At 34.0% G+C, this 25,836-nt stretch overlaps 1 protein-coding gene across 1 annotated transcript in view; it reads right to left on the bottom strand.

Moving 5' to 3' along the window:
* The window catches only part of DIAPH3 (diaphanous related formin 3), a 435,206-nt gene that overhangs the window by 127,750 nt on the left and 281,620 nt on the right, over positions 1 to 25,836 (bottom strand). The window contains exons 22-23 of the mRNA XM_006914939.3: positions 24,736 to 24,860; positions 16,830 to 16,994 (exon numbers count right to left, since the gene is read on the bottom strand). Coding sequence (XP_006915001.1) covers positions 16,830 to 16,994; positions 24,736 to 24,860 — 290 coding nt within the window. The remainder of the gene's footprint in view (positions 1 to 16,829; positions 16,995 to 24,735; positions 24,861 to 25,836) is intronic.

Below are 25,836 nucleotides of genomic sequence, written 5' to 3'. Positions count from 1 at the left end.
ACCACAGGGTGATGTGACAGCGTGCATGGGAGCCACTTGACATTAGATGGTCAGTAAAGCCTCACTCACTGATTTGACTCAAGCTGAACCTTCGATATCAAGGAACTAGCAAGATGACGCTCTGGAGGAAGAACAAATGCAAAGCCCATTGGTGGGTCTGAGAGACTGAAAGGCAACCAGTAGACAGTGGCTGAGAGATCTGCTAAGTCCTGCTCATTTAGGATTTATGGTCTTCTGGGCCAAGATAGGGCAGCTGGATTTTCTTTTAAGGGAACTAGAAAACAACTGGAGATTTTCGAGCTGCACAGTACAAGACTAAGTACTCTAAGACGTAAGTACTAATCAGGAACCTTGGTTTCGAGCCATCTTTTTAAGGATATTTGTATAATGAACAGTCTTGAAGGATAAGGATAGTGTCTCCCTCTTAAGCAAATGTATTTCTTTGATGTCCAATATGATAAACTGGAGAGAAGGTTGAGCAGTCTTATTATCTCTTTAAAAAGACTAGGTTCCCTAAGTTCATGGTTTTTCTCTAGTAAGATAAACTACTGTGTACTCTGGAGAAATTAAACCTGGCCCTCTTAACATTGCCTTATGGGAATTTGGACTCAGGAATCTACAAAATTGTTCACTGTGGCTACTGCTATTGCTGTAATCGACTGTTCTTTGTCTCTGACCCCACGATCTTGTGTCCTCTGCCAACATGCATGGAATGGTGCCGGGCTAACAAAGTAAATTCTCAAACTCCTCATGGTTCATGAAATATATTAACACATTATTGCTAAGCTATGAGATGCCAGCTGTAATAATAGCTGCTTTAATGTGTAACTCTCCGATTTACAAAACAGATTCTGCATTCTCCATTCCAGCATGGAATGGTTAAGAACTGGTCCAATAAAAGGGAAGTAGGAAGAGGCAGAGGGATGATTTGACAATTTGCTATCATTTGTTTTTTCCTACCTTGTGACTTCATATTATGTTAAGTGCTAGCTATAAGACAACAGCTGCTATAAAAATCAACGTAAGTTAGGAAGGTAGGAGAAGGCGACATAAAAGAAAATAAGCATGGTTTCAAAGACAAGCATGTATATTTGTATGTGTGTATGTGCATATGTACCCATGTATGTGTGTGGAAGGGAGATAGTGTAGGAAGAATGGATGGCAGAGGAGAAAAAGAAAATATTCAGAAATCAAAATTGTATTTCTTGCTTGAGGAAAGTGAAGAAGAGACACCTGTGATAGATACAAAATACATCATGTAGTTTATTTATGAAACTTAATAAAGCACAAATTTTTCTGATGTGGAGTTTCTACTTTAATGACTGGATGCCTTTCGATGAGAGTATTTAACAGACTACATATTACCAAATATAATTGCCACACCTTTTTGGTATTCCACTGGGTAATAAAAAATTAAAATTACTTCCCAGGGCCTTTAAAAAATGTTTATATTACAAAATGAGGTCTGAAGTAATTCTTGAAGTTATTTTGTTTTATGGAAAAAGCACTATTGATTTTCATTTAAAAGCCTATCTCGTTTAAGACAATTTATTCTGACATTAGAACTATTAGGAGAAGAACTTTAACTGAAAAAATACCAACAGACAGCATAGAAATAGGTATTTAGTCTAAAACTAATATTCCAGTACAAATAGCAATTTAGGATTTTCTTTTATTCTAAATGTTGAAAAGTAAAAGTAGCATAAAACAGAAAAGCTGAATAGTTAGAGAACCAAATTATTCTAGATAAACTGCCTCTTAGTTACTTTAATTCTAATTCCAAAGCCAGAAAGGAAAAGTTAAGGGTGAGCTATACAGTCAGCTATAAGAAACTGATTTTTTAATTCATCTTATTCTTGACTAGTTTTCTGTTTATTCGATTGGCAAATAAACTGTATTGCCACCAATCACGTTTGACTATGTGATGCCAGAAAAAATTCTTTGAATGTTTGCATAGCCTCTCAGGCATAGGCTGGCATATGTCTTGTCTGAAAGATCTGTATGTAGGCTTAGTGGTCACAGCAATGACCAGTGGGTTTCGAAACTTCAGTCGCATTTTTTACTTTGTTTCAAAGGCATAATCAATAATTATCTGAGTTCCTAAGGCCCACGGGCTTTATATGGTGGAAGTAGATCCTAGAATATCTATGTAAAAATACATAGGTATATTAATATATGTATACAAAAATATAGAGATATGTTAATGAATATGTGTGTATATGTATATTCTGAAAGGAAATAAAATATATGAGCTCACAATTATTCCTACCTATAATTTCTTTTCTATACAATAACAAGAATTTGTCATAACTAGTTAAAATATACAGTATAGCATTATACAACGTATTTTCCCTCAGAGTAACCAACATGACCAAAACCCAGGAAATTTAAATGAGAGTATGTGTGTGTGTGTGTGTGTGTGTGTGTGAAATTTAGAACAGCCTAACACAGTGTAATCCTCCATAAATTGTGATTATCATAAACATTATCTTTGAGTTTTTTGAAAACTGCATTATCATTATTATAAACTCTTTTGACTTGCTTTTGTCACTCAACATTGTTTCTAAGATTCATCAATATTTTGTATAAACTGCACCTCATTTTCATTGCTTATAATGTTGTTTTATTATTTACTCTCTTATCAGTGGATTTGTGTTGTTTCCAATATTTGGCTATGATGAACAATACAGATCTAAACATTTTGTACATGTCTACTTGCATATATATGTAAGAGTTTTAAAATGGTAGGTCCCATCAGTTGGTTCTTAAATGTCTAGAAACAAGTGACAGCCACTCTTTAAGTGAAAGAGAACAGAGTATTTTAGAACATAACACAAACAATAGGGATAAGTATTGTTTTTGAAGATTTTCTGTTCTAAAACACATATACGTAAGAGTCCTGGGTCCCATTTACAATTTTACAATGTGGGTTACAGTCAAAAGTTTGAAAACCACTGCTCTCTAGGACAGAAATAAAGTTGATGAATAAAAGGAGAGCTTCAGAACGACCAACAGATATATGAAAAGATGATCAACCTTCCTAGCTACAAGGGAAATACAACTCAAAATCACAATGAGATACCACCTCACACCTGTCAGAATGGTTACCATCAAATGGACAAATAATAACAAGTTTTGGAGAAGTTGTGAGAAAAAAAAGGAACCCTCATACACTGCCAGTGAAAATGTAAGTTGGTACAGTCACTGTGGAAAACAGTATGGAGGTTCCTCAAAAAACTAAGAATAGAATTGCCACATGACCCAGCAATCCCTCTCCTGGGTATCTACCCTAAAAAGTTGAAAACATTTATCCAAAAAGATACACTCACTCCTATGTTCAATGCAGCATTATTCACAGTGGCCAAGACATGGAAACAACTGACGTGTCCTTCAAAAGATGATTGTATAAAAAAGATGTGGTACATATATACAATGGAATATTACTCAGCCATGAGAAAAGATGAAATCCTATTGGCGACACACAAATGGATCTTGAGATTATCAGGTTAAGTGAAATAAGTCAGAAAAAGTTGAGAACCATGATTTCACTCAAATGTAGGACATAAACTGAAAGCAACAATCAAAAACCCATAGACATAACAGACAACAGTTTAGTGGTTACCAGAGCGGGGGAGGGAGGAGGTGGAAAAGGGTAAAGGAGGTCAAATATATGGTGACAGGAGATTTGACTCTGGGTGGTGAACACGACGCAAGATACAGATGATGTATTACTGAATTGCACAGCTGAAACTTAATTAATTTTATTAACCAATGTCATCTCAATAAATTTAATTTAAAAAGTAAATAAAAGTATATGAGAAAGATGAGGAATGCACTGAAATGCTATATGTGGTAGTGAGACAGGATTATGAAAATTTTTTTTTCTAAATTTATGTAACCTTTACAATAAAAAATATACAAAAATCAGATTTTGCTACTTTTGGGAAAAATGATTCTTCATATTTTGTAACTAATTCATATTTTATTCCATTGATACATATAATATTCCATTAATAAAATTCCTTATTTCTAATAATTTTCCTGTAGGTTCCTTTTTGTATTATTCATAGACAAACATAATGAATGGTTAGTTTCTCCATTTTCAATTTCTCTACTTTTCATTTCTTTGTTATCTTGCTGTACTAGCTAGGAGTTAAATTCCTATTCTTAGGTTAAGAGGGCTCCTGCTTTTTCCTAATTGCCTACTTAGGGATAAAATAGTCAATCAGTTTGTTCAACAAGTCTGTTGTCTTGTTTCAAAACATGATCAAGGGTGAAATTTTAGCAAATATTTTTCTCAATCTATCGAAACTCTTTAAGTGATAAATTATATTTAGGAATATTCTACTATTAAAGCACACTTTCATTCTGGGATGAACTCAACTTGGACATGAGTTTATTTCTTTGAACATTTGGACTTTTTTTTTTTTTTTTTTTTACATACTCTATTAGTTTAGAATAATCATTTCATTAAAATATGGTAAAACTCATCTGTAAAACTTTTTGGGCCAAGTATTTAGTTTGTTGGAAGATTCAAAATAAATCATTAAATTAAAAATTAGGTATAGGCTTATTCAAGCTTTCTATTTCTTTTAAAGTTAGTTTCAGTATGTATTTTTTTCCCCCGGAGCTTACCTATTTCATCAGCCTCTCCAATTCTGGCCCACAAATTTTTATAGTATGTTCTTTTCTTTTTGCTGTCTTCTGTATCTGTTACTATATTCCTTGTTATAGTCTCAACATTATTTTTTTCTTGATTAATCCTTTCATAAGTTTATCTAATTAACTTGTCTTTCAAAATAACCACATTTTGGCTTTAAAAAAAATTAACTCTTTCATCATTCTTTCCTTCCTTTATTCCTTCATTTCCCTCTGATTTCATCTAGGATTATACAATTCCTTTTGTCAGATGCTTGCTTTAATATTGTCTTTCTGATTTAATAGAAGCACTCAGGATGTAAATTTTTAACACTACTATTACTGCGTCTCAAATTCTGATGTGGAATAGTTTCAATACTGTTCAGGTCTAAATTTTCTTCTATGATTTCTTCCTTGACACCGAAGTTATTTAATGTGTTCTAAAATGCCTTTCATGGTCTCTAGTATGTGATTAATTTGATGAAAATTCCACTTATGATTGAGAAGAATGTGTATTCTTTAATTGCAGCTGGGTTCTGTGTTAATCAAATCAAATACGTTAATTGAATTGTTTATAGTTCCCATATCTTTAATACTTTCCTGTTTGATTTATCAGTAAGTTAGGGCTAATATAATACTACATCTATCAATTTATTTTTAGAACTTATCAATTTTTACATTTATTTTGGAGCTTTGTCATTATGCAAATTTTAGAATGTATTATTCTGGTGAACTAAGCTTTTTATCATCATGAAGTAATATTCTCTTAAGTCTACTTTATCTGTAAATAACATAGTTTCCCTCTTTCTTTTGATTAATATTTGTCTTGCAGTTCATTAACTATTGTTACTTCAAACTTTTCTATATCCTTGTGTTATAGGTAGGTGTCAAACAGCATAAGGCTAGATTTTCTCTATCAAATTTTATGGTCTTTAAAATTTTTATTGTGATTTATAAAATATTTGTTTCCACCACCTTACATTATATCTTCTATTTGTCTGGCTTTATCCATGCTTTTATTTTTCCTGTTTTTTTTTTTTTTTCTTTGCACATCTTTCATGTTCTACTTCTTCCCTTAAAGTTTAGACTTTTTCTAGATGTCTATCCTCTTAACTGGTCATCCTTGTAATTCCATCACACAAATTAACAAGGCCTAAAGTTCTTAATATCTTTACCTCTGTTTCTCCCTTTGAACAATACAGAGTTTAAACATAAAACACCTGAATTCCAAACATCTCTTTTCAATTCATTTAATGGTGTTATCCGATAGTTAAGCTCTGCTTCCTTTTTTCTACAAAACAAGCTACCTTGTTTTATTGTATACTTCATTTTTTTACATTTAGTTTCATGGTGGGTATGCCATCTTGTCTCTAGAACCTTTCTTTTTTGGAGGGAAAAAAAAATTGCTGCTTCTTGAAATACACCCTGCAGAGCCAGGATCAGCAAATTATAGTTCTCGGCGGGCCAATCTGCTTTTGTAAAAAGTGTTTTTGGAACATAGCCACACCCACTCATTTACATACCACCTATGGCACAGCTGAGTAGCTGCAGCAGAGACTGTATGTATGGTCTGCAAAATTTAAATTTTGACTATCTGGCTCCTTAAAGAGTTTGCCAATGTCTGCTTTAGAAAATCCTTTAACAGCGGGATGTTTGTGGAAAACACTCATTATCTGCTTATTCGCAAATAATTTTGCCCTTGTTCTAGAAAGAGCTTTTGCTCTTTATTTCTCAACACTCGAAGATATCTCTTTTTTGGCTTGCACTTCTGCTGATGAGAAGTCATTGTATCTCATTGCTGCATTGGTGGTCACATCTTTTTTTGTTGGCTGCTTTTAAGATTTTATCTTTAGTGTTCCACAGTTTCACTACGATGTTTTTTTTTTTTCAAATGAATTTGATTTATTTATCTGACTGGCATAGGTTGTACTTCCTATTTTGCAGATTCTTGATCTGGAAAATCTCATCCATCAGTTGGAATACTGCCTTTCATTCACTCTTTTGAGTGTGTTCTTGTAGAAAGCTGACCAACACATAGATCTTTATTTCTTAAATACTTTTGTATAATGTGGCAGTTCTTATACACTACATATTTTTCTAAGTATCTTATATCTGTGTGTTTTAGGATCTGAAGGTAAATGGTTTAACATTGGACAGCCATATAAGATCAGTCTTAGGCAAGCACTCAAAAAAGTTTGTTAAACTGACAATCAAGAATGCTTTAAAAAATACAATAAGTATGTTTAAATACTTTGAGAAATTATTCTTTTTAAATCTGTATGAGCTTATCACTGCATATTAGAAAGACAGTATAATGGTTAAGAAAAAGCCAGCTGAAGTCATATTGTCTTTGTCTGAATCTCCACCTGGCACTAAAGAGCTGTGTGACTTGTCTCAGTTTTCTCTTCTGTAAAATAGGCAAAACAGTACCTACTTTATGGGGATATTGTAAGAATTAAATAAATGGCGTACAGAAGTACTGACACATAGTACGCCCTATATAAATGTTAGCAATTATTATAATTATATTATTACTAATTTATAACATCATCTTCATTATTACTATATCATTAATCAAATGCCTCAAACACACAATGATTTATCTAGCCACAAATCAAGGAAGACCCACTTTCTAGTATGTATCAATTATACATGTGTCTATTATATTGGAGAAGTGCCAATTTTCATAATTCCTATGAGAATATAAATGCTCTCCATTCCAAGATGTTAGAATATGATTGTACACTGAATTAATAGGAAGTACCATCAAAGCATGCAATCAGTGCAGTTGGATTGCTTGGTATAGAGGTGAATTAGATATGGAAGGCAACATGTACTCTTGACCTCAAGTCTAGTTATTTATCTCTAAAGATTTAACTTACATGTATATATAGAAACATTGTTTTTAATACTTGTAAATCTAATATGCTTTATGAAATTTTATTCTAGAAAAGACTTGGTTTAGTTTTCTGTGTTTTCTTCCCCCAAAATCTTGCTTGTGCTTAAAATTAGACATTCCTGATTAACACTTTATATTCCAAATATGCCCACTTGAAGAATTCATTAGTCTTATTTTGTTATAACATTCTAATGAAATATGAGTATAAAACACAAGTAAGATTTCCACAGACACTGACCTTTTGATCATACTTCATACCTCTATTACTGAGTTTTAGCCTATTTAAATAGCTTCATCTATCCTACTCAACATTTTTAAACATATGATAATATCCTGTATATTTTTGTAACATAGAAAACTTGTGGAGATTTTATTATATGGAAAATAAGGTGAAAAAGCTTACAAATGTCTTTTTGTTCAGAGATATATTTCTTTTGACATTAATGGATATTTAAGCTCCATAAGCCAGGGATCTCTTTAGTACTTTACACTAAAGTCAAAAATCTTTCTTCTTGCCTAAGTATTCATTTTTGTCTCAAGTCTCTAAAATAAGATTAGACAAACTGAATTTAAATCCACATACTTTCGAAAGTGGTGGGTGTTTGATACTATAAAAACATAGGCTAATTTTTCTCAAAGTAAACAACCACATAGGAGTACAACACATTCCCACTAAATGCTTTTCTAGGAGTTACTTAACCTTGAGAAGAGGCTACATCCAACCATCCTAAATGACTGCTTTCTAGAATGTCCTGATGAGACATTTTCAAGAAGAAATAGAAAATATTTTTAAAATCCTTAAACATGCATTCCTGTACTCCTATACACATTCCTATATTGGAACATGAAAGAAAATATTTTTTAAATAATACCAGTCACGAAAGTCTTTAAGAATATAAAAATATGTGATCTATTTGTCAGTTTTCCATCAAAATTATTTCCTTTTGTAACTAAATATAAAATTTCCCTCTGCATGTAAAAAATAAACAATGGATTACAACTACCTCATTAAAAAAAAAAAAAGACGTTTATTCTTAGAAACCCCTATTTGCAATAATTACAGGCTAGATGCTTTAGGAAGAAATCTAGATAACATAAAAATTAATCAAATTAATTTCTCTGATATTACCATATCCAATAAAAAATGCTATCAATGAGAATAGAAGATCATGATATACTATACACTAGCACAAACAATTTATCATCTTAACATTCAGTACAAAGTGTTATTAGTTAAACTTTTTATGACCATAAAACTTATGAAAATGGGACACTATCCTTTGAGAATGTCCCAAAGGATGTGCTGGTGATGGTGATTAAACTGTTTTACCTCCAAGTTGCTCTTTATTGTAAAGTCAGTCTCAGATGAAACAACAAATTACTTACTAGCCCATCAGAGACTTAACATTACTGACCCGTCATCACTATGCTATGAGTTTGCTTGCAAGTCCTTCACTTTGTATACTTCTCAAACAAATGAGCTATTTCAATCTAGTCAATAGCTTCTTTAATAAAGTATGAGATGTTCATAATTAAGGTTTTTCCAAAGTAGAACTTGCTTTCCCATTAAATGCATTCGCTCCCCTTGCGTTCTGAAGTGATATACTATAAAAATATTCTTTTTACTTCCAACTGTGAGACTAAATAAAGGCAAAGGTAAGCACAAGATGGCAGCCATGCAGAATAGTACTTTAAGGTAAGCCTGGTAATAGAACAGCATTTTTTTTTTGAGCTACTGCTAATCATTTCTTCAAGGAAAACATCCAACTAAAGCCTCTAAATATTCCATGTGAACCTCGTAATGTTTTAAACATAACACTAAAAAGTAGCCTTAAACGAATAGTATGCCCAACCCCCTCTCGATGACAACACAGAAGACCAGTATATTTGATATGCAAGGAATATGCCATTTTATTCATTTTTGTTTGTGGCATCCTAGTTTAGTGTTATCTTTTCAATTACATGGATTAATATACGCATGATTATGTATTAATTATTTAATTTTTCTCTCCATCATCAATTGTTATTCTCATTATTGTATTAGAATATCCTAGTCTTTACCTTTAGTGATAGTATTTCAGTGAGCAAACAATATACTTAAAATGTAAAAGGAAAATACAAATTACTAGTCATTTAATCATACAGAACCTATCAAATGTATTTATTACCCCACTGAGCAACGTACAGTCAGAATAAATCTTAATAGTAAAGAGAAAAACTAAGCCAATTAGTCTAGGTGTGCTTTTATTGTGAAAAACCTAAAAAGAATAAAGATTAGAAAAACCTATTTGGATTAATTTGCCAGCTTACAAACCCAAAAAATTCAGCACCTGCAATTAATCTAATTCCTTAAACAGATACCAAGAATAAGAAGAATATTAATTCGTCCTAGGTTTGGAGCTTTATACCTCCAAGTACGATTTCAGAATAACAACGGTGCCAGTGAAGACAATTTTCAAGTTGTAAGCCCACCGAAATAAGCAAGGATAGAAGATATGTCCTATTATAATTACGTAAGTTGACTCAACATCCAACCACAGGACTTCTACATGATTTTATTTTCTCTGATAATATATAATGAGTTAAGGAGCACAGAGAAAGTGCATAGTGCCTTGGAGTTCCTGCTAGTCCACTCGTTGTCTGTATAGCAATCATGAGAAATGACATTTAGAGTTGACGAGCATCAGATTTGTATATTTAAATGATTTGGCAAAATGAGTTTTGTTCTGGCTGTCCTCTGAATGGAAAAAAAAAAAATTACACTAAAAATACCCTCTCATTAAATGAATTCATTTTTGTTTGGCAAATCACTGCGTTAGTCTGAGTATTCAGTAGAAGAATAAATTGTATTTGATCAACACATGCAGCAAGATCAAATGAGTTATAATTGATTTCACATTTGTTCACTACACGGTATTATTTTAACTGTACGAACCAAAAATCAACTTAAAGTCTGCAAATAGCATGAATGACAAATCTTTAACTGGATGAAACATAACTCGAACAAATTTTTAGAAATAATCTAAAGACAGAACTATCAATGAAAAATAGGTAGCTATTTGGTTCAAAGTATTCTATATGGAAGCATAGAATAAGAAAGGGATAAAATACTTACAATATCGTTCTTGTTATAATGAGTTGGGAAAGGTGAAAATTACTATGCTTCTATTCTTTGTAGATAGCTAACTTGTTTTGAGGGCATGTGTATCTTATGTCTTTTGATCTTCAAAATGTAACATCCCTAAGAAACACATGCTGAGGCTCAGTAAGGTTAAGTAACTTGTCCACAGTCATATCACCCAGGGTTTTCTGATGCCAGAGCCTGCACCCTCAGCCACTACTGCCTTCCCGATAATGAGGTACACAGCAAAACATCACTGTTAAAAACAAACAAAGAGGACGAGGCTTCTTGTCGGCGGAATTCATAAATCTCTTAAGATGTGAAGAAATAAGAATCCTTTCTCTTTGTCATCACAGAATTCAGAAGGGAGGCATATATCTGGACAACAAAGCTGAAGGAGGAACAGACTGAGCTTTACGATTAGAAAATAATAACTGCAAAAGTTTAGCACTTTTATACATCTAAACCTGGGGACAAAAAAAGACAATACAAGGCTTCCACTTTTTGTGTCTGCGACAGTAATCCCTTTTTAAGGCAGGGGCTGCTTTCTGCTGCCTTCGATTGTAGAGTTGGGTGTCCAGACACGCAGGGTCTCAGGAACTCTAAATAAAGATGCCCTGTGATCTTCCTTGGTACTTTCAAATCCTAATAGAAAAGGTGCATGTACTCAGAAAAAAGAAAGAAAAAAAAGCTACATGAACCAAAATGTCTGACTTTTTTGAATATAATCACATCAATTCTATAGTGGAATGTGTGAAATTAGAAACTCAAGAGGTCTACATAGCAGTTACGTATGTCTAATTAAAACGGAAAAATGACATTCTTAAGAAGCATAATTTGGTAGAAAAATTGTTTCGAAACATGTTATCTAAAGGGGACAAATAACAAAGGAGTCCTAAGAGGAGAAAATATTTGGAAGAATTTCTCTAAGATTAGATGGTGAAGCAAAATAAATAAGGTGTCAGATGAGATTAGTGTAAGGAGTTAAGGATGCTATTGCACAGCTGATAGTTCTCATTAAAGAAAGAGAACAGCCAAAGAACCCTCGATGATTAAAAAAAAAAAAAGAAGTGAGAGTGTTAAAGAAAAAACCATGCATTCAGGCCTCTGTGAGTATAAGCAGTTTAAACAAAATTCTCCAGTATGAATACGAATGGGAAGAGAGACCAGGCCACACGTTATGCTTCAAGGTCACAGTGACCAATGAGAGACACAATATTAGGTTTATACTCAAAAGACAAGCATGAACTTGCTATAGCGGTTGGCTAAGAAAAAGTAAGACGGGGGCTTCTAGCAAGATCCAACAAAAGTTCCATAGTGAGCTCCAAGCGCCCTGCAGAAGCATGAAATCTCTATTAGTAACAGGAACATTGGTAATACCTAAAACCAGTCACAAGTGGAAAACGATGATTATGGTTATGCAGCACCATACAACTAAAGGCATGAACTTCGTTTGGTGAAGCTCGGTGCCTGGCGGGCCACCAGGTTACTCGGCCTACAGTGTGAGGTCAAATAGTTCCACCTACTACCTCCAGTTTGAAGTTGGTCCTACAGGAAATAAAAATCTATTGACAGAAAGGTGCTGACTCTCTACCCTTTATCTTAACCCTCACCCCTGCCATTAACAGGCCTCTAATATTAAAAGAGCTTTTATGCTTTGAAATAAAAAGAGACCTGCAAACACTCTTACATGAATCCATCAATGTAAATGCAAAGTTAATATAACAAGGAGGGAGGAAATAAATATGCCTTGTGCCGATTCCCTCTAGTAAGTCATCAAAAAAAAAAAAAAAACACTTAAAAAATTACATTTGCCTTTTCTTACACATGCTCTGAGCAGCAGTGTATCGGGAATGTTTTAAAAAAAATGTCCAGGCTTTGGAGCCTGGGAGGCCTCCATCCAAACTCTAGCCCCTACCAATTCTGCAAAGGCCGTGAGGTCCTCCATGTGCGGTTCACACATGGGTAATGTTCTGTACCTTGCAAAAACGGTGTGAAGACTACATGAAACACATGGAAATCACGTAGCACAGGGTCTAGCAAGAAGGACACTATCAGTGTTATTGGTTTTGTCCTGCTGACGATGGTGGTAGAAATAAAACTAAGTAGAATCAGTATAAACTTACTCCCTAATTCTTGGAAGTTGATCAATGGTTCTGAAGAGAAACCAGTCCCGAGGAGCATAGAGCTATGGTAGATTAACTCAACAGAGGCAACAGCAAATCAATTCCCAGCTGAGACCCCACCCCGGGAAGGAGCTGAACTGCTGTCACAATGAACAGTGCTGCCTCTGAGGAAGGGACAAGGTCATGAAACTCCCCCTCCACCCACCCACACACCCCCGTTTATCTACATGGCTTGAGGCAGCAGACTAGAACAATATATTCCTTCTTTAGCTATGGTAAAAAGGCAGAGAGAGAGAGAACAGCTATATCTCTACAAATTAGTTGTGTGATCCAACCTAGTAATGCTGGTGAGAGAGTGTTGTATGAATTCGTCAAAAGTATAGCCAGGGGCTTTGAAGAACGGTGAGCCAGTCTTTAATTGCCTACGTTTAAAATCTGGGGCAATCCTACAACAAATGTTTTTGGATAAATTATTCACAAAATAAATTACTATTAAAAATAAAAGTGAGTACTTTTTTTTAGGGGGGGAGGAGTTAGGTTTCAAGTTAGTCCTGTTAATCTATGAAATGTAACTCCTATGTTTAACAGAAGTTAATAGAGTTCAGTCATATATGACAGACTCTGCAGTCTCCCCGGGTCAGCATCTCAGCTGTCACTCGCTAGCTAACAACGGGCAACTCACAACCTCTTTATGCCTCAGTTTCCTTATCTGCAAAATGGGAATAACAACAGTACACAGTACAACAGTATTGTTCGCAAGGATTAAATGAACGCATAGACTGCCTGGCATTTAGCTGGCACTGTATGTGTTAACTGTTAAAGCATGTCACCCATTGTGGACGGAAATATCAGTTCCTCAATAAATTTATCTATTTATTAAGTGCCATGTATTATACTAGAAACCAGAAGGGTGAGTATGTTAACTTAGCCGGGAAAACACGGAGGGAGTGCTGTAGGCATAGGGGACAGCAAGGAGAGTGGCCTGAACTCCATGAGAAACTGCCGCACTGGAAGGCAGGTGCGGAACGAGGACAGTGACCCAGCTCCTCATATGTAACACAGAATGGACCTTTGCTTTATGGCAAATTTTGCTCATTCATGAGGAGGATTATCCCTAAATGCCAGTAGATGAAGTAACAATGTAAATGTATTTTAACAGTATTTTCTTAAAAAGAAAAAAAATTCTTTTTGCTTGTTAATGTGGCTTTCCAGAACAGACCTTCATTCCACATCTATGGCTAATGGTTTCACTCTGGCTCATGGAAATTAAAGTGGATTCCAAAGTTGAATAGTATGGAATTAAACGGCAACCTCAGAGATCAGAAGACTGACAAAACAGGACGTCTGTCGATAATTTCCATCGATATTGACCCTGTGGTATTTTTTAAAGATATAGTGTCTACAGTTCAAGCAGTATAACCATATTTACCAGAAAGGAAGAATAAACTGTGTGTGAAACTGCATTTCTCTTTCACTCTTCTTAATGCTTATTTTCATTCTAAAAAAAAATTTCTCTCCAAGTTAGATAAAAAAACATATTTTTTTTAAATATTTGGGTGTAATAGTTTTAATTTAATGCAGTGTGTCCAGTGTGTGTGTGTGTGATAGCAGCTACTTCTAGGACCCATGTGAACTATGAAATAAACTGAGTGTAGCTGTCACTCTATTACCTTCCTTTTTTGAATCTTTCTCCGTTTAAACAGTTTCTCCCTCTGCCCACCACTTAACAACAGAAATGCCAAGTTACCTACAGAATGCCGCAAACTCTCCAAGCCTACCGGGTTTCAGAAACTTTTGGAATTAGATCTGGATTCAAATCCCAATTTGACCACTTGCGAACGACTTGTGCTTGGTCTCATTAGAAAACACTTCAAAACCACTGTTCTTATTTGTGAAATGAAATACAAGCTACAGATGTGGGTGGCAGCATTTAAGAGCACAGGCTCTGGAGGAAGTCTGTATAGGTTCGAATTCTAGCTCCACCATTTATGCCTATGTGACCTAGAGCTAGATATGTTCCATCAAATGTGCCTGTTTCTTCATTTGCAGCAAAGAGATAGATGGTAATGCTGAAAAGATGTAGTATGATTATGAAGACTAATTGAGATAATATATGTGAGGCATTTGGAAAACTGGTTCACAGAAAATTCTCAATATATATTGGCTATTATTTTATATATGCATTTTATACTTTTTTGCGTTACCGTGCCAGGGTCCCCGAGACTACTCTCAAGTTTGGTAATTTGTTGGAAGGACTTGCAGAAGTCAGAAAAGATGTTTTACTCACTGTTAGTTCATTACAGCAAAAGAATACAGATTAAAACATAACTGTCCTCTCCCAATGAAGTCTGATTATTATAGTAACAACGTGTGACAACACATATGAAATACTGCCAACCAGGGCAGCACGCCTAAGCCTTGGTGTCAAGAGTTTTTGTTGGGGTGGTCAGGCATGTAGGCACGGACATCCCTCATGAATGACCTTAGCTACTCAATTTCCAGTCCGCAACAGAGGACAAACTGGCAAAGTGTGGCATAGGGCCCTAGGTGAACAAAAACAGGTATTTACCAAAAATCACATTTTTAGCATAAACTATCCAGCTTGGCCCAAGGCCCCAGGTATACAAAGACACTTTCATCAGGCAGAATATTCCAAGGCCTTAGGGGTGATCTCCCAGGAGCCAGTCAAGGGCCAGTACTTTCTTTGGAATGCTCAGGTATGACTACTCAAGCTTGCTGGGCTAAGTCTTTACTGTATAATAAACAACTGCCATGTGCGAAAAGAGATGATAAATACTTAAGATATTTATCTCCTTCAATATTTTAACACTCTTATGAGAAGAGAATTACCATCCCTTTTTACAAATGTGGAAACTGAGGCTCAGGAAGGATAAATAGTGTTCCTCAGTCACACGACTAATGTGAAATCCAAACCTAACTCAGACTGCAAAGTCTTTGCTATTGACAGTAAGCCATGTTGCCTCAAGAAACACTATAAAAATTAAAATAATATATTAATCAACGCATCATACACATAGGCACATAATGAATATATTTAATAACCAAATTCACTTCTGGTATGAAAACATAATTTAATGAATCACTTTGAATTTGTGGAGGAAATAAACTAGACCTGTGAGCAAAATGTTTATTTACTGTAGACGAGTTTTCCTTTAAAATAGTGACTTTTTTTTTAAAAGGCTATCTAATCATAACCAAGTGATTATAATCAAGTCCAATAAATTCAGCAATAGTTTTCCCAAGATTTAAAAAAAAAAAAACCCAACTCTTTAAATTCAACCTTTTTTTCCATTACACTTCAAAAACTTTTTAATCCTCTCAAACATCTGCTGAAATACAGAAATGACTTATCTATCTATTAAGAATAACATAATTTTTCGTTGTAGAAACGTTTATTGCCAGTTCCCTAGAGAGGCAACAATGCTTTCTCACTTTAATACGTGTGTGGTTTTTTCCCCCATCTAATCAGCTAATACTTTTCAAAAGATCTTTTTAATGCCTAAATGAAAGGATTCACATCAAAGATCTGACCTCCCTATTAAAGTATCTAAAGGAAACCCTAGGAATCCATTCAAAGGCAAATCGCAGGTAGCTTATTGTACAGTGCATTAAGAAAAGAAAAGGGGAGAAAAAGCTTCCTAAGAGCTGCACAGAATTTGGTAGAATTATACCACAGAATACAAGTTGATCTTAAGTATAAAGAAACAAATTCATAGCCAAAAACTTATTACAGAAATGCTCTGTAATCAGCCAGGAGGGGAGTCTTTATGAAAAACTTGGGAATTTGTCACTTTTTCAATCAAAATTTCTGATTATAGCTTAATGTGGAGAAGGCCAAAAAGAGAACAAATCACACATTTTTTAATAGATTTAAAATCTGAAATTTTTAAAGCTAACTTTCGACATCAGAAAAGGTAGGTTTTTCTACAGATAACAGGAATAGAATGAAGTAAAATTAATACTAGATAAGATAGTACAGATACAAAGACTTTTTTAAAAAAACAAATTAAATTTTTTAACATACCATGAACGTGGTTCTGAAGTTATTCAAGTCAATCAAGAAGTCTTCCACGGACACCTTCTTCACATCGGTGGCGTAGTATCCCATCATGCTCTGGTACAGCTTTTCCATGTTTTCATGTAACTTTAAAAGTTTCTCATATTGTTCCTTTGCACTGATAACGAAACTGTATTATTATAGTTAAGGAATTCTAACATTTACAAAATAATGTTTTGGGGGAAAAAAAATCAAAAAACTCTCTAAGTCCAATGTTTTAAATTAATTGTAAGCTACTATTACACATCTCCAAAATGCCAAAAGTACCTCTGAAAGTTAACCATTTTAATAATGTAAGCTATACTGCACAGCGATAAAACCTTAAATTCAATTTCTAATTAACTGGCAAAATTATCAGAAAAGTTAAATATCTATATATTTAATACTTCTCTTTTACAATTGAATTCAAGGAAAATTTTTTTTCCAATTCGTCTGTCTATATTATTCAGATCATGCAATATGATTTAAAATTATGGTTCAGTAGTTGTAAGTGAGTATGTTCAATGATACTTGAAATCACCAACATAGGCATTAAGCACAGGAGTTAAATTAGACAACCTGGGGTCAATTTCTAGCTCCTATGCTTCGCAGTGCCATGCCTGTGGGTAAACGCTTTCATCTTTCTGTGCCACAATTTCCTCACCTGTAAAATGGAAAAAATAATAATATCGTCTATGTTACAGGGCTGTTGTGAGAAGTAAATGAGTGAATATATGTAAAATTCTTGGAAAAATGAATGGTGTTTAATAGTACATGTAAGTACTTGGTATTATTGTCCACTTATTCATTTTAAGTTTTGTTTTAGGTTCTAAAAGCAATCGAAATAAGAGTTACATCAAAAACTTCTTACATAAGTAAATTCGTGTTTTAACTTCTCCTTTGGAAAATGGGTACATAGTTTCTCCGATGCATTACCTGATTTAAAATTATGATTACAAACATACACACACACGCACAGGAACACTGAAGAGTTTCCTCACTTATGACAACTGAGTTCAGAGCATACAAGATTGAGAAGACTAAATGTGAATGTGGCAGTGGCATTAGAACACATTTTTTAAACAAACCATAGAATTCTTTTGTGGTGTGACAAATTGTTGATGCAGTCAGATATAAAACCACTCCACCACATTCTGAAAAGATGACTGTCAGAGAAACAATCATAATTGTCTATGGATCTTTTAAATTGGGATATTTGAAGAAATGTAACATACAGAATCAATCCTACTAAAGTCATTTTATCTTCTCTGACTCACACAAAGGATAAACGGACCTTAAGCACACTTTTCTTAAAAACTCAGCAACAAAATAAGAATAACTACATTCATACCAAGAGAAAGAAACAAAAAATAAAATGTTTCTATTAAAAAAAAATGTTTTTTTTCACAATTTCAAAAAGATATGGTTCCTCTGGTCAGAGTTCCCCAGTAGAGGATAAAACAAGGAAAGTGATCCAGGTCCTTCATTTTGAAAACAAAAAATGAAAGACCAAGGATGAAATAGGTAGCACTGCTTCAAGACAGGTGGCAAACGCAGGGGGCACAGAAGATTCTGATGATTAGAACTCAGCTTCCCCAAAGGAACCGAGACATCCCAGTCCATCACAACTCACCTGTACCCACGTCCACAGTCAGCCCGCAGATTACCTATTACCCTTCTACGCCTATGTTTTTTCATACTATTTTCTGCTTAATGTTCATATTTTATATAAAGAGAGTATTTTTGAGGAGACTAAAATACAGAGAGTCTGGATTCTAATGTAAGAGCTGATTCTTTTTCTAATAACTTTAAGAAAATCTATAGATCTTTTTGTGACTCAGTCTATATTCGACTGAATAGCAAAATGCCTCCTTATACTTTCTCGAACCTAGATCATAATAGTATCAGTGGTTGATGCTCCTATATGTGGTATCAGTGTTTAATTCTTAGATGAACAAAAGATTTTGTATAGTCCAATCACAAAATCGCAAAAAATTACAATATAGTCACGTGTGAGAGGTATTATAAAATATCCATATTCATGAAATGTTATAGGTAAGGTGAATTTATGTAAATAAAAACCACATTTGAAATGCATTCAGAAACTATCACGAAATGGAACATATGGTGATTCATTTGTAATGTGAAATAGTCATCCCTTCTATCAATCCCTTCTATTTAATCTATAAACTCGCACATAAAATTATTTATACCCCAGAGAGAGACTACATCTACATGGATTATTTATATATCCTTAACTCCTGCCTAAAAGAGAAACTTTTTCCTGCCTCTGCATGTCCAAACCTACCATTTAAGGCTTCGTTCAGTTCTTCCTCTTCCATGAATCTTCCTTCTTTAATCACTACAGTTATGAGTGATCGCTTTTTCCACTGAATATGTATAGCATTTGTAGTCCATCGTACTCATCATTAGCGATGTGAGATTTCCCTTCTAGTCCAATTCTCTCGCAGTGTTTTGTTTTTGCCCCATTTTTTGGGGGGCGGGGTGGGAGTCGTTACTGGTTGTCAGCCCCTTCCCTAGATGCTGTGTTTCACCTTCTCAGCTGTATTAAATCTAAATCTAATCTACCGCAATTACACTGCTGTCAATGACTTATTTCAATCTAGGGTCATTGTTCTTAAACTTTGGTAGGAAGGATAACAGGCTTCCTCAGAAAAGTCTGAGGAAAGCTGTGGAACTTCATAAAATTGCTCGTCTACACATTCATGCACATACACACAAACAATTCGGATGTAACGCGAAGAGCTAAGAGACTCCCCAAACAGTAGCTATGCTGGACAATAGGTTACACTACTTTGGTGGGTATTTCTAACTGTATGGTTCTACAGCTACTCCTTTTCTGCCCTTATCACTGCTTACAAGGCTTTGAGCTTTAAATAATAGGTACTTCACAAATCCTAATCATTTTATTCTAAAACCAGGGAATATACCCATTCTCAAGAATCAATTTGGTAAATAGGTTAAAATAAAGCTGTAAGTATTATCCAATGACATTTTTTAGATTTTTGGGTAGGACTCCAAAGTCAATTAAATATCAGAAACATGCCTGGGCATACTTAGTAGAAAACAGTACAATTCTATTAAAAAATGAGATGGAAAAGACCAAGAGCCAAAACCATGGAAATTACATGGTCTTGTTCTAACAGCTAGAGAGCTTTGTAAGTTAATTTTCCTATAATTATCTGTGAAACAATTTGCTCACAAACGACATGAAGGAAAGCTTTGAATAACTGGAATTACCCACAAGAATGGTAAAAGTGTGATTAAACTGAAACAATTTTGGAAGTAGCCAAATTCTCAGAAGTTTAAAATGATTATCTAATAGGATGGAATAAAGAGTTACATTAATGAAGCACTAGACATTATTATTTGTGAGCTGCTCATTAAGGAATAGTGAAATGTTTCGATAAAAAATCGTCATCACACGTAGGCATTCTTATGCCAATTGTTAAACTGCAGTTGAAAGTCATGCCCATCTCAGTAATAGTAAGGTTTTATTTTTCCCCCCCCAGCATAAAGTCCTATATTTGTAGAGCTTTAGAGAAACAGGTGAGCTTCCCAACAAAAACAAACATTTGATAAAATTCATTACAAAAATATTGATGTTTTTCTAATTACTTGATGTTTTGTGAAATCTATTGTCTATTCCTTTACCCAGAATAAGGCCAACTTCTCATGAACCACTGTAACCCTCCCATTTGAAAGGGACATTGACAACCAAATCTGTGTTCACACATGATGAATCACCAACATCTCGTCCTGGCCAACTAAGTGGCAAGACTAAGATCTGGGATTCTACTCCTCGTCAGCAAATGTTGCTCATTCCCAAACCACCCAGCACCAGTACATTCTCTATTTACTCATGTCTTGTCCTCATTATTGTACTTCCTCCACCAAATGTCTATTAATACCATTAACGCATCTGATAAGGATCAGCTTCAATCGGTCATACGTGTCTATTATCTTTTATAGATCCTAAGTACCCAGGATCCAGCTAGCCAGCCGATCTATAAATATTTATTGAAGTCCAGTGTATTCCTCTCTCCTCTCTTCTAGGCATAAGGGAAAAGAGTAGATAACAAGATAAGCAAAGATCCTGCTTTTATAAAACATACATTCTACAGTGGGATGACATATAGAGTAGAAAATGAATGAGATATTCAGGCAGTGATAAGTGTGATGAAGGAAATACGATGTGTGATGTTATACAGTGACAGGCTAATTTCCATCAGGTGCTAGGGAAGTCCTGGTTAAGACGGTGACAGTGGAACACTTGAGGCCCGACAGGGAACAGCGGTGAGCACCAAGCTGTGCAACCACCTTTGTGAGCGTAGTAAGGCTTCAGAGAAGGAAAAGATCAATATAAATCTGAGGATTCGTGGAGGATGAGGAGCAGGGTATTTTAACCCAAGTCTTAAAAAATTGTTCAGAATAGGTTAATGGAAGACAGGCAAGAGAGAAAGAAGAAAGGGAGAAAAGAGAAGACTAATTCAAGATCATAAAAAGCTGCTCTTTCAAATCACCCAAGTTACCCAACTTCCTACTCGTGCAATGGACCATGCATTATACAAGTTTACATTTCGCCCATCCCACTCTTCTATTTTAAGTCCTAACCGTAATTTAATTAAAGAAAAATGTACTGAATTCCTTTACCTAAAAAATGCTGTACTTCATGAAGCGTGGAATATGGATAAGATGTTAAGTCTTTCAATCAAGGAATTCATTGAAATAGTTTTAGCATCGATGTAGTACTTTCAGAAGGGACTAAAACATCGCTATACGGTGGAATAAACCCGAAAGTGAGAAAATAAAGCAGGATTGCAATGAGGGAATTTAAAGACTATAACATAGGAGTCAAGTAACTTGTGACATAAGATGTGATAAATACAAAAATATGTAAAAGTCTAGCAAAATGATTTTTTCCTAAGAGACTTGGGAGAGGGGGAAGGAAGACAAGAAAATAGAAGGATTAAGGCTCATGCGATGCTCTATGAACTATTTATTTTTTTCTCTTAAAATAGGAAATATTCCAGAATTTAAAGGTCAAAATAAAGGAACAAGCACTAAATGACAAAAATCCTGTCATTTTCTTATCATTGATAAGAATTTAATGAGTATATATGTACATTTCGCAAATAACAGCCTATATATAACAGTATTAATGACCCTGCCTCAAATTTGTGTTACACATTTTTCAAGCAAATATTTACAGTGGCAGTATTCACCGCTAATTATATTTCTGACCAGTCGCAGCAATTGGAAAGTAACATAGCTATTACTAAAAGTCAGTGTTGTATTTATGAAGTGATTGTGCATACCTTTTAAAGGATGTCCTAAATTTACATATTTTTATATTAAGAAGTGTATGTAAAGAAAGAGTGGGTACTGGAGGAAAAAATACAATATATAATAGTTGAACACTATTAGTGACATTGCATATTATAACAAATATTGTATCATAATTTAAGTCAATTCAATTAACAGATTATTTAATAGTTCACTAAGTTATGATTGCTTACACTAAATATCTACTTGTAAAAGTGCATCCTTAACAACTTGGATAATACACGTATTCTTTCAGAATTGGTTGATGAACCAAACATTTGATATATGCTTCAACTAATAAGGTCTAAAACTTAAAGTTTGAGCATTAATAATCCAAACTTTAGTTAAGTACTTTTTTATTCATTGTGCATTTTAGTTTCCAAATTCTTCCATTTTCTAAGATCTAAGAGGCTCACAATTTGCCATTTTAATAAGATTGGTATAAATGCATTTAATATTCAAGATCTGACTTGTTGTCAGTCCTAATTAAAGTAAACAAAGCTTTGCGATGAATGAATTTAATTACTTTGAAACTAGTATGTCTAAGAGGAAAAGCAAATGAGTGCAATCTAATCTCAGCAAAGAATATTTATGATCATAAGCTTTGTCAATAGCAAAGTGCACCAACTGTTCATATATCTGACTTCCAAGAGATACATGAATGCTAATCAGTTCATTAGAGGCTTCTAGGTGGTGATATTTAGTGACAGGATGTAGTAGCTTTCATGTCCATGGAGCCTAATTGTACTCAAAATGAAAAATTGTTTCCAACAAAGCATCATCTTTTCTGTTTCTGATTTCCTGCTAGATGCTTTTTATGAGCTGTATACCTTTCAAGAAGCCAGCATCATTCAGTTTCTTGTGTCATATGAATACAAGTATTGATACATCCTAAGATCATCTGCTGAGAACTTTACAACCTTTACTCTAAGTTCAGGAATTTATCTTAGGTTACATGTTCCAGAAACCTGACCTTCATAATTAGAATACTCACACTGTATTACCAGAAACCATATGCAAGCAAAACCTTTTCTAACCTTTTCTAATGCTTTCTATCTGTAGGGAACAATAATAAGTACTTGAATTGACAGTACTTAATGGTTAAAATAAACTGTCACATATGAATATTTTAACATGATAAAATGATTGAGGGGAAAAAAGCTAAGAATGGTAAAACTAATACAACTCTACAAGAACGAATTTAGTTTTAAAAAGCATACTTTGCCAAATGAGGTGATGCAAAAATATACCTTTGATGAATACATATAGACTTCGCCTTTAGTTAAAAACAAACAAACACAAACAAACAAACAAACAAACAAACAAACAAACACCCAGCCATCTCCACTGCAGTGAAAATGGCAGCCCACTTCATAGAAGAAGAAACTGGATGGGGAGGAAAGATACAAAAGGAAACAAACACATTAGCCTGAATTGATTATTGCTGGAGTGCATTTTTATGATATTTCCCAAAAGGCACAGTAAAGAAAGCTAAAATTGAACTAATTCACAATTAAGCTGAAAGCATATACAATAAAATCTATGACAAGCCCAATAATAATTTTGTGATGTGCCTAATCTCGGGGGAAAAGTGATAGAAAGAGGAAATGTGGTTGTTTTATTCCAAGTAACTCAGTTTAAAATAAAACATTAGGAGTGTCTATAAGAGCTCGTTTTGAAAGCAGGTTACTCTTTCATGTAGAATTCTGAAGTCCATATGGGATTTTAATAATGCACAGTAGTAATACTTTATTGTAACACAAAAGATATCAGTCTCTAATTCCACAGAATGGTTTGCAAAGCAACTCAACATTAGTTTCAGGAAATAAAGTTTATTACTTCAATTACTCATTAGAGATTAAGCCACAAAGTTGGCAAAACCAAAGATAATTGAATTCAAAAGAAACCTTAAATTAAGCAGAACATAAGCCTAATGCTATTAATTTTACATATACATATGTATGTGTATATATATATGCACATATATCTGTCAATTTTATTTTAGGTCCGGAGAATACCTACACAAGTAGTGAAAGTGACAAACTCATTTTGATTTTGGAACTATGTAGCATTTCTAAATAAAATAGTAAAGTTTCTGGAACGCGAGTTAATTTTTAATATATACCAACCGTTGAAATTAAGCTGATTCATCACACCAGTTTATAAAATCTTTATCTGTTTCCTGAAACATTTCAAAATACCTAAATCACGTTATGACTTTAGGCTCAAACTTCCTCACATTGAGTTTTCATCTTTTCAATTTACTATAAACATCAGAAGGAAATAGGGCAAGTAGAAGGGAAAAGATGAGAGAAAATATTATCCAAGTTGATAGAAAGGAGAAAAAATTGCAATCAATGGAATACACTTCTGTTATTATTCGTGATAGATAAGCACTTTGATAAATTTCCCTGTAAGAAGGCAGAGGTTTAACCTAAAATTTAGCCCTACGGAATGATCTCTGGTTGTGCAAGTGTACTTAAAATGTTAAATAATTTGTAATTCTGGTTGACGAGTAACTTAAGTTATTTAGATATCAAAAGGATATGGACATCTTTGTCACAAACTTATCGTGCAAATCCTCAGGATGGGGAAAGGTTTCCAAGTCTTTCTCAAGCTGTTGAAGCTGCCTGCCCATCTGCTTCAAGTTCTTTTCCAGCGTCTCTACAGAGACTAAAAGAGAGTATATTAAATGCCTTGAAAGGACAAAATTATAATATATAAAAGGTAAAACACTGTCCAAAGAAAACATTTGTGAAAAATTTTACAATTAAAAAAAAAATCACTATAATAAAGAAAAGGTAAATTTCACTATTTTTTTAAACCTTTCCATTTTTAAATCCAAGAATAAAAGAAATTTATTGTCTTTAAGACATTAGATGAAATTTAGAAAATGCTCACATGAATAAACCACATTTAAGAAATGATTTTTTAAAACTAGAATTCTTGACCTCTATTTATAATACAACATAATCAGTCTATTCAGATAGAGAGGCAAAGAAAGACTATGTTTTTAAAACTAAACCCAGTTCAATATAATTTTAACATTTTTCAAAATCGTGATCTCTTTGAGAGAGAACAGCAAGTATATGAAAAAGATGAGCAAAGTGCAATAGTCCAACCTGATCCACGAGACAAAAGGCATCAAGGCTATCTGAGTAACACGTGGAGCAGATGTCAAACTTTCGTTACTGGTACCCCGAGCACAACCTGTGTGTTTCTTACCTAATAAAGATTTTCCTTCTTTGACTTAGTTGTTCTCCCAGTGCACATGAAGGAAGATACGGTAAAGCAAGGCACTATCAGAATGTACTGGCCACCCAGCGAGACTGACATTAGGTATCACTTCCTAATAGCTTTGCGTAGTCAATTTTAGATGATTAGGGAAAGTTTTTTTTTGGCCCAAACCAAATTTTTGGATATCTGCTTTAGGTTCAAATAAATTTTAGTTAAAATTTCTTTTGAGTCTCACTAATGCTAATTATACGAAATGAATTTAAAATGCAATTATATAATAATTCTAGGTACTCTACCATTTTCGGGCTTCAAATTAATCCTGAGGAAGAGGTGTAAGTCAGGTGTAAGGAGGGAAATACTCTTGAAAGCAACTTAATTGCCCAACCAAATGGGACTGTGTTAAAAAAAAATT

This window comes from Pteropus alecto, unplaced genomic scaffold, assembly GCF_000325575.1.
Source record: "Pteropus alecto unplaced genomic scaffold, ASM32557v1 scaffold35, whole genome shotgun sequence".
Lineage (NCBI taxonomy): Eukaryota > Metazoa > Chordata > Mammalia > Chiroptera > Pteropodidae > Pteropus > Pteropus alecto.
Note: the sequence above shows the minus strand (reverse complement) of the source record. Positions and strands in the feature narration are given on the sequence as shown.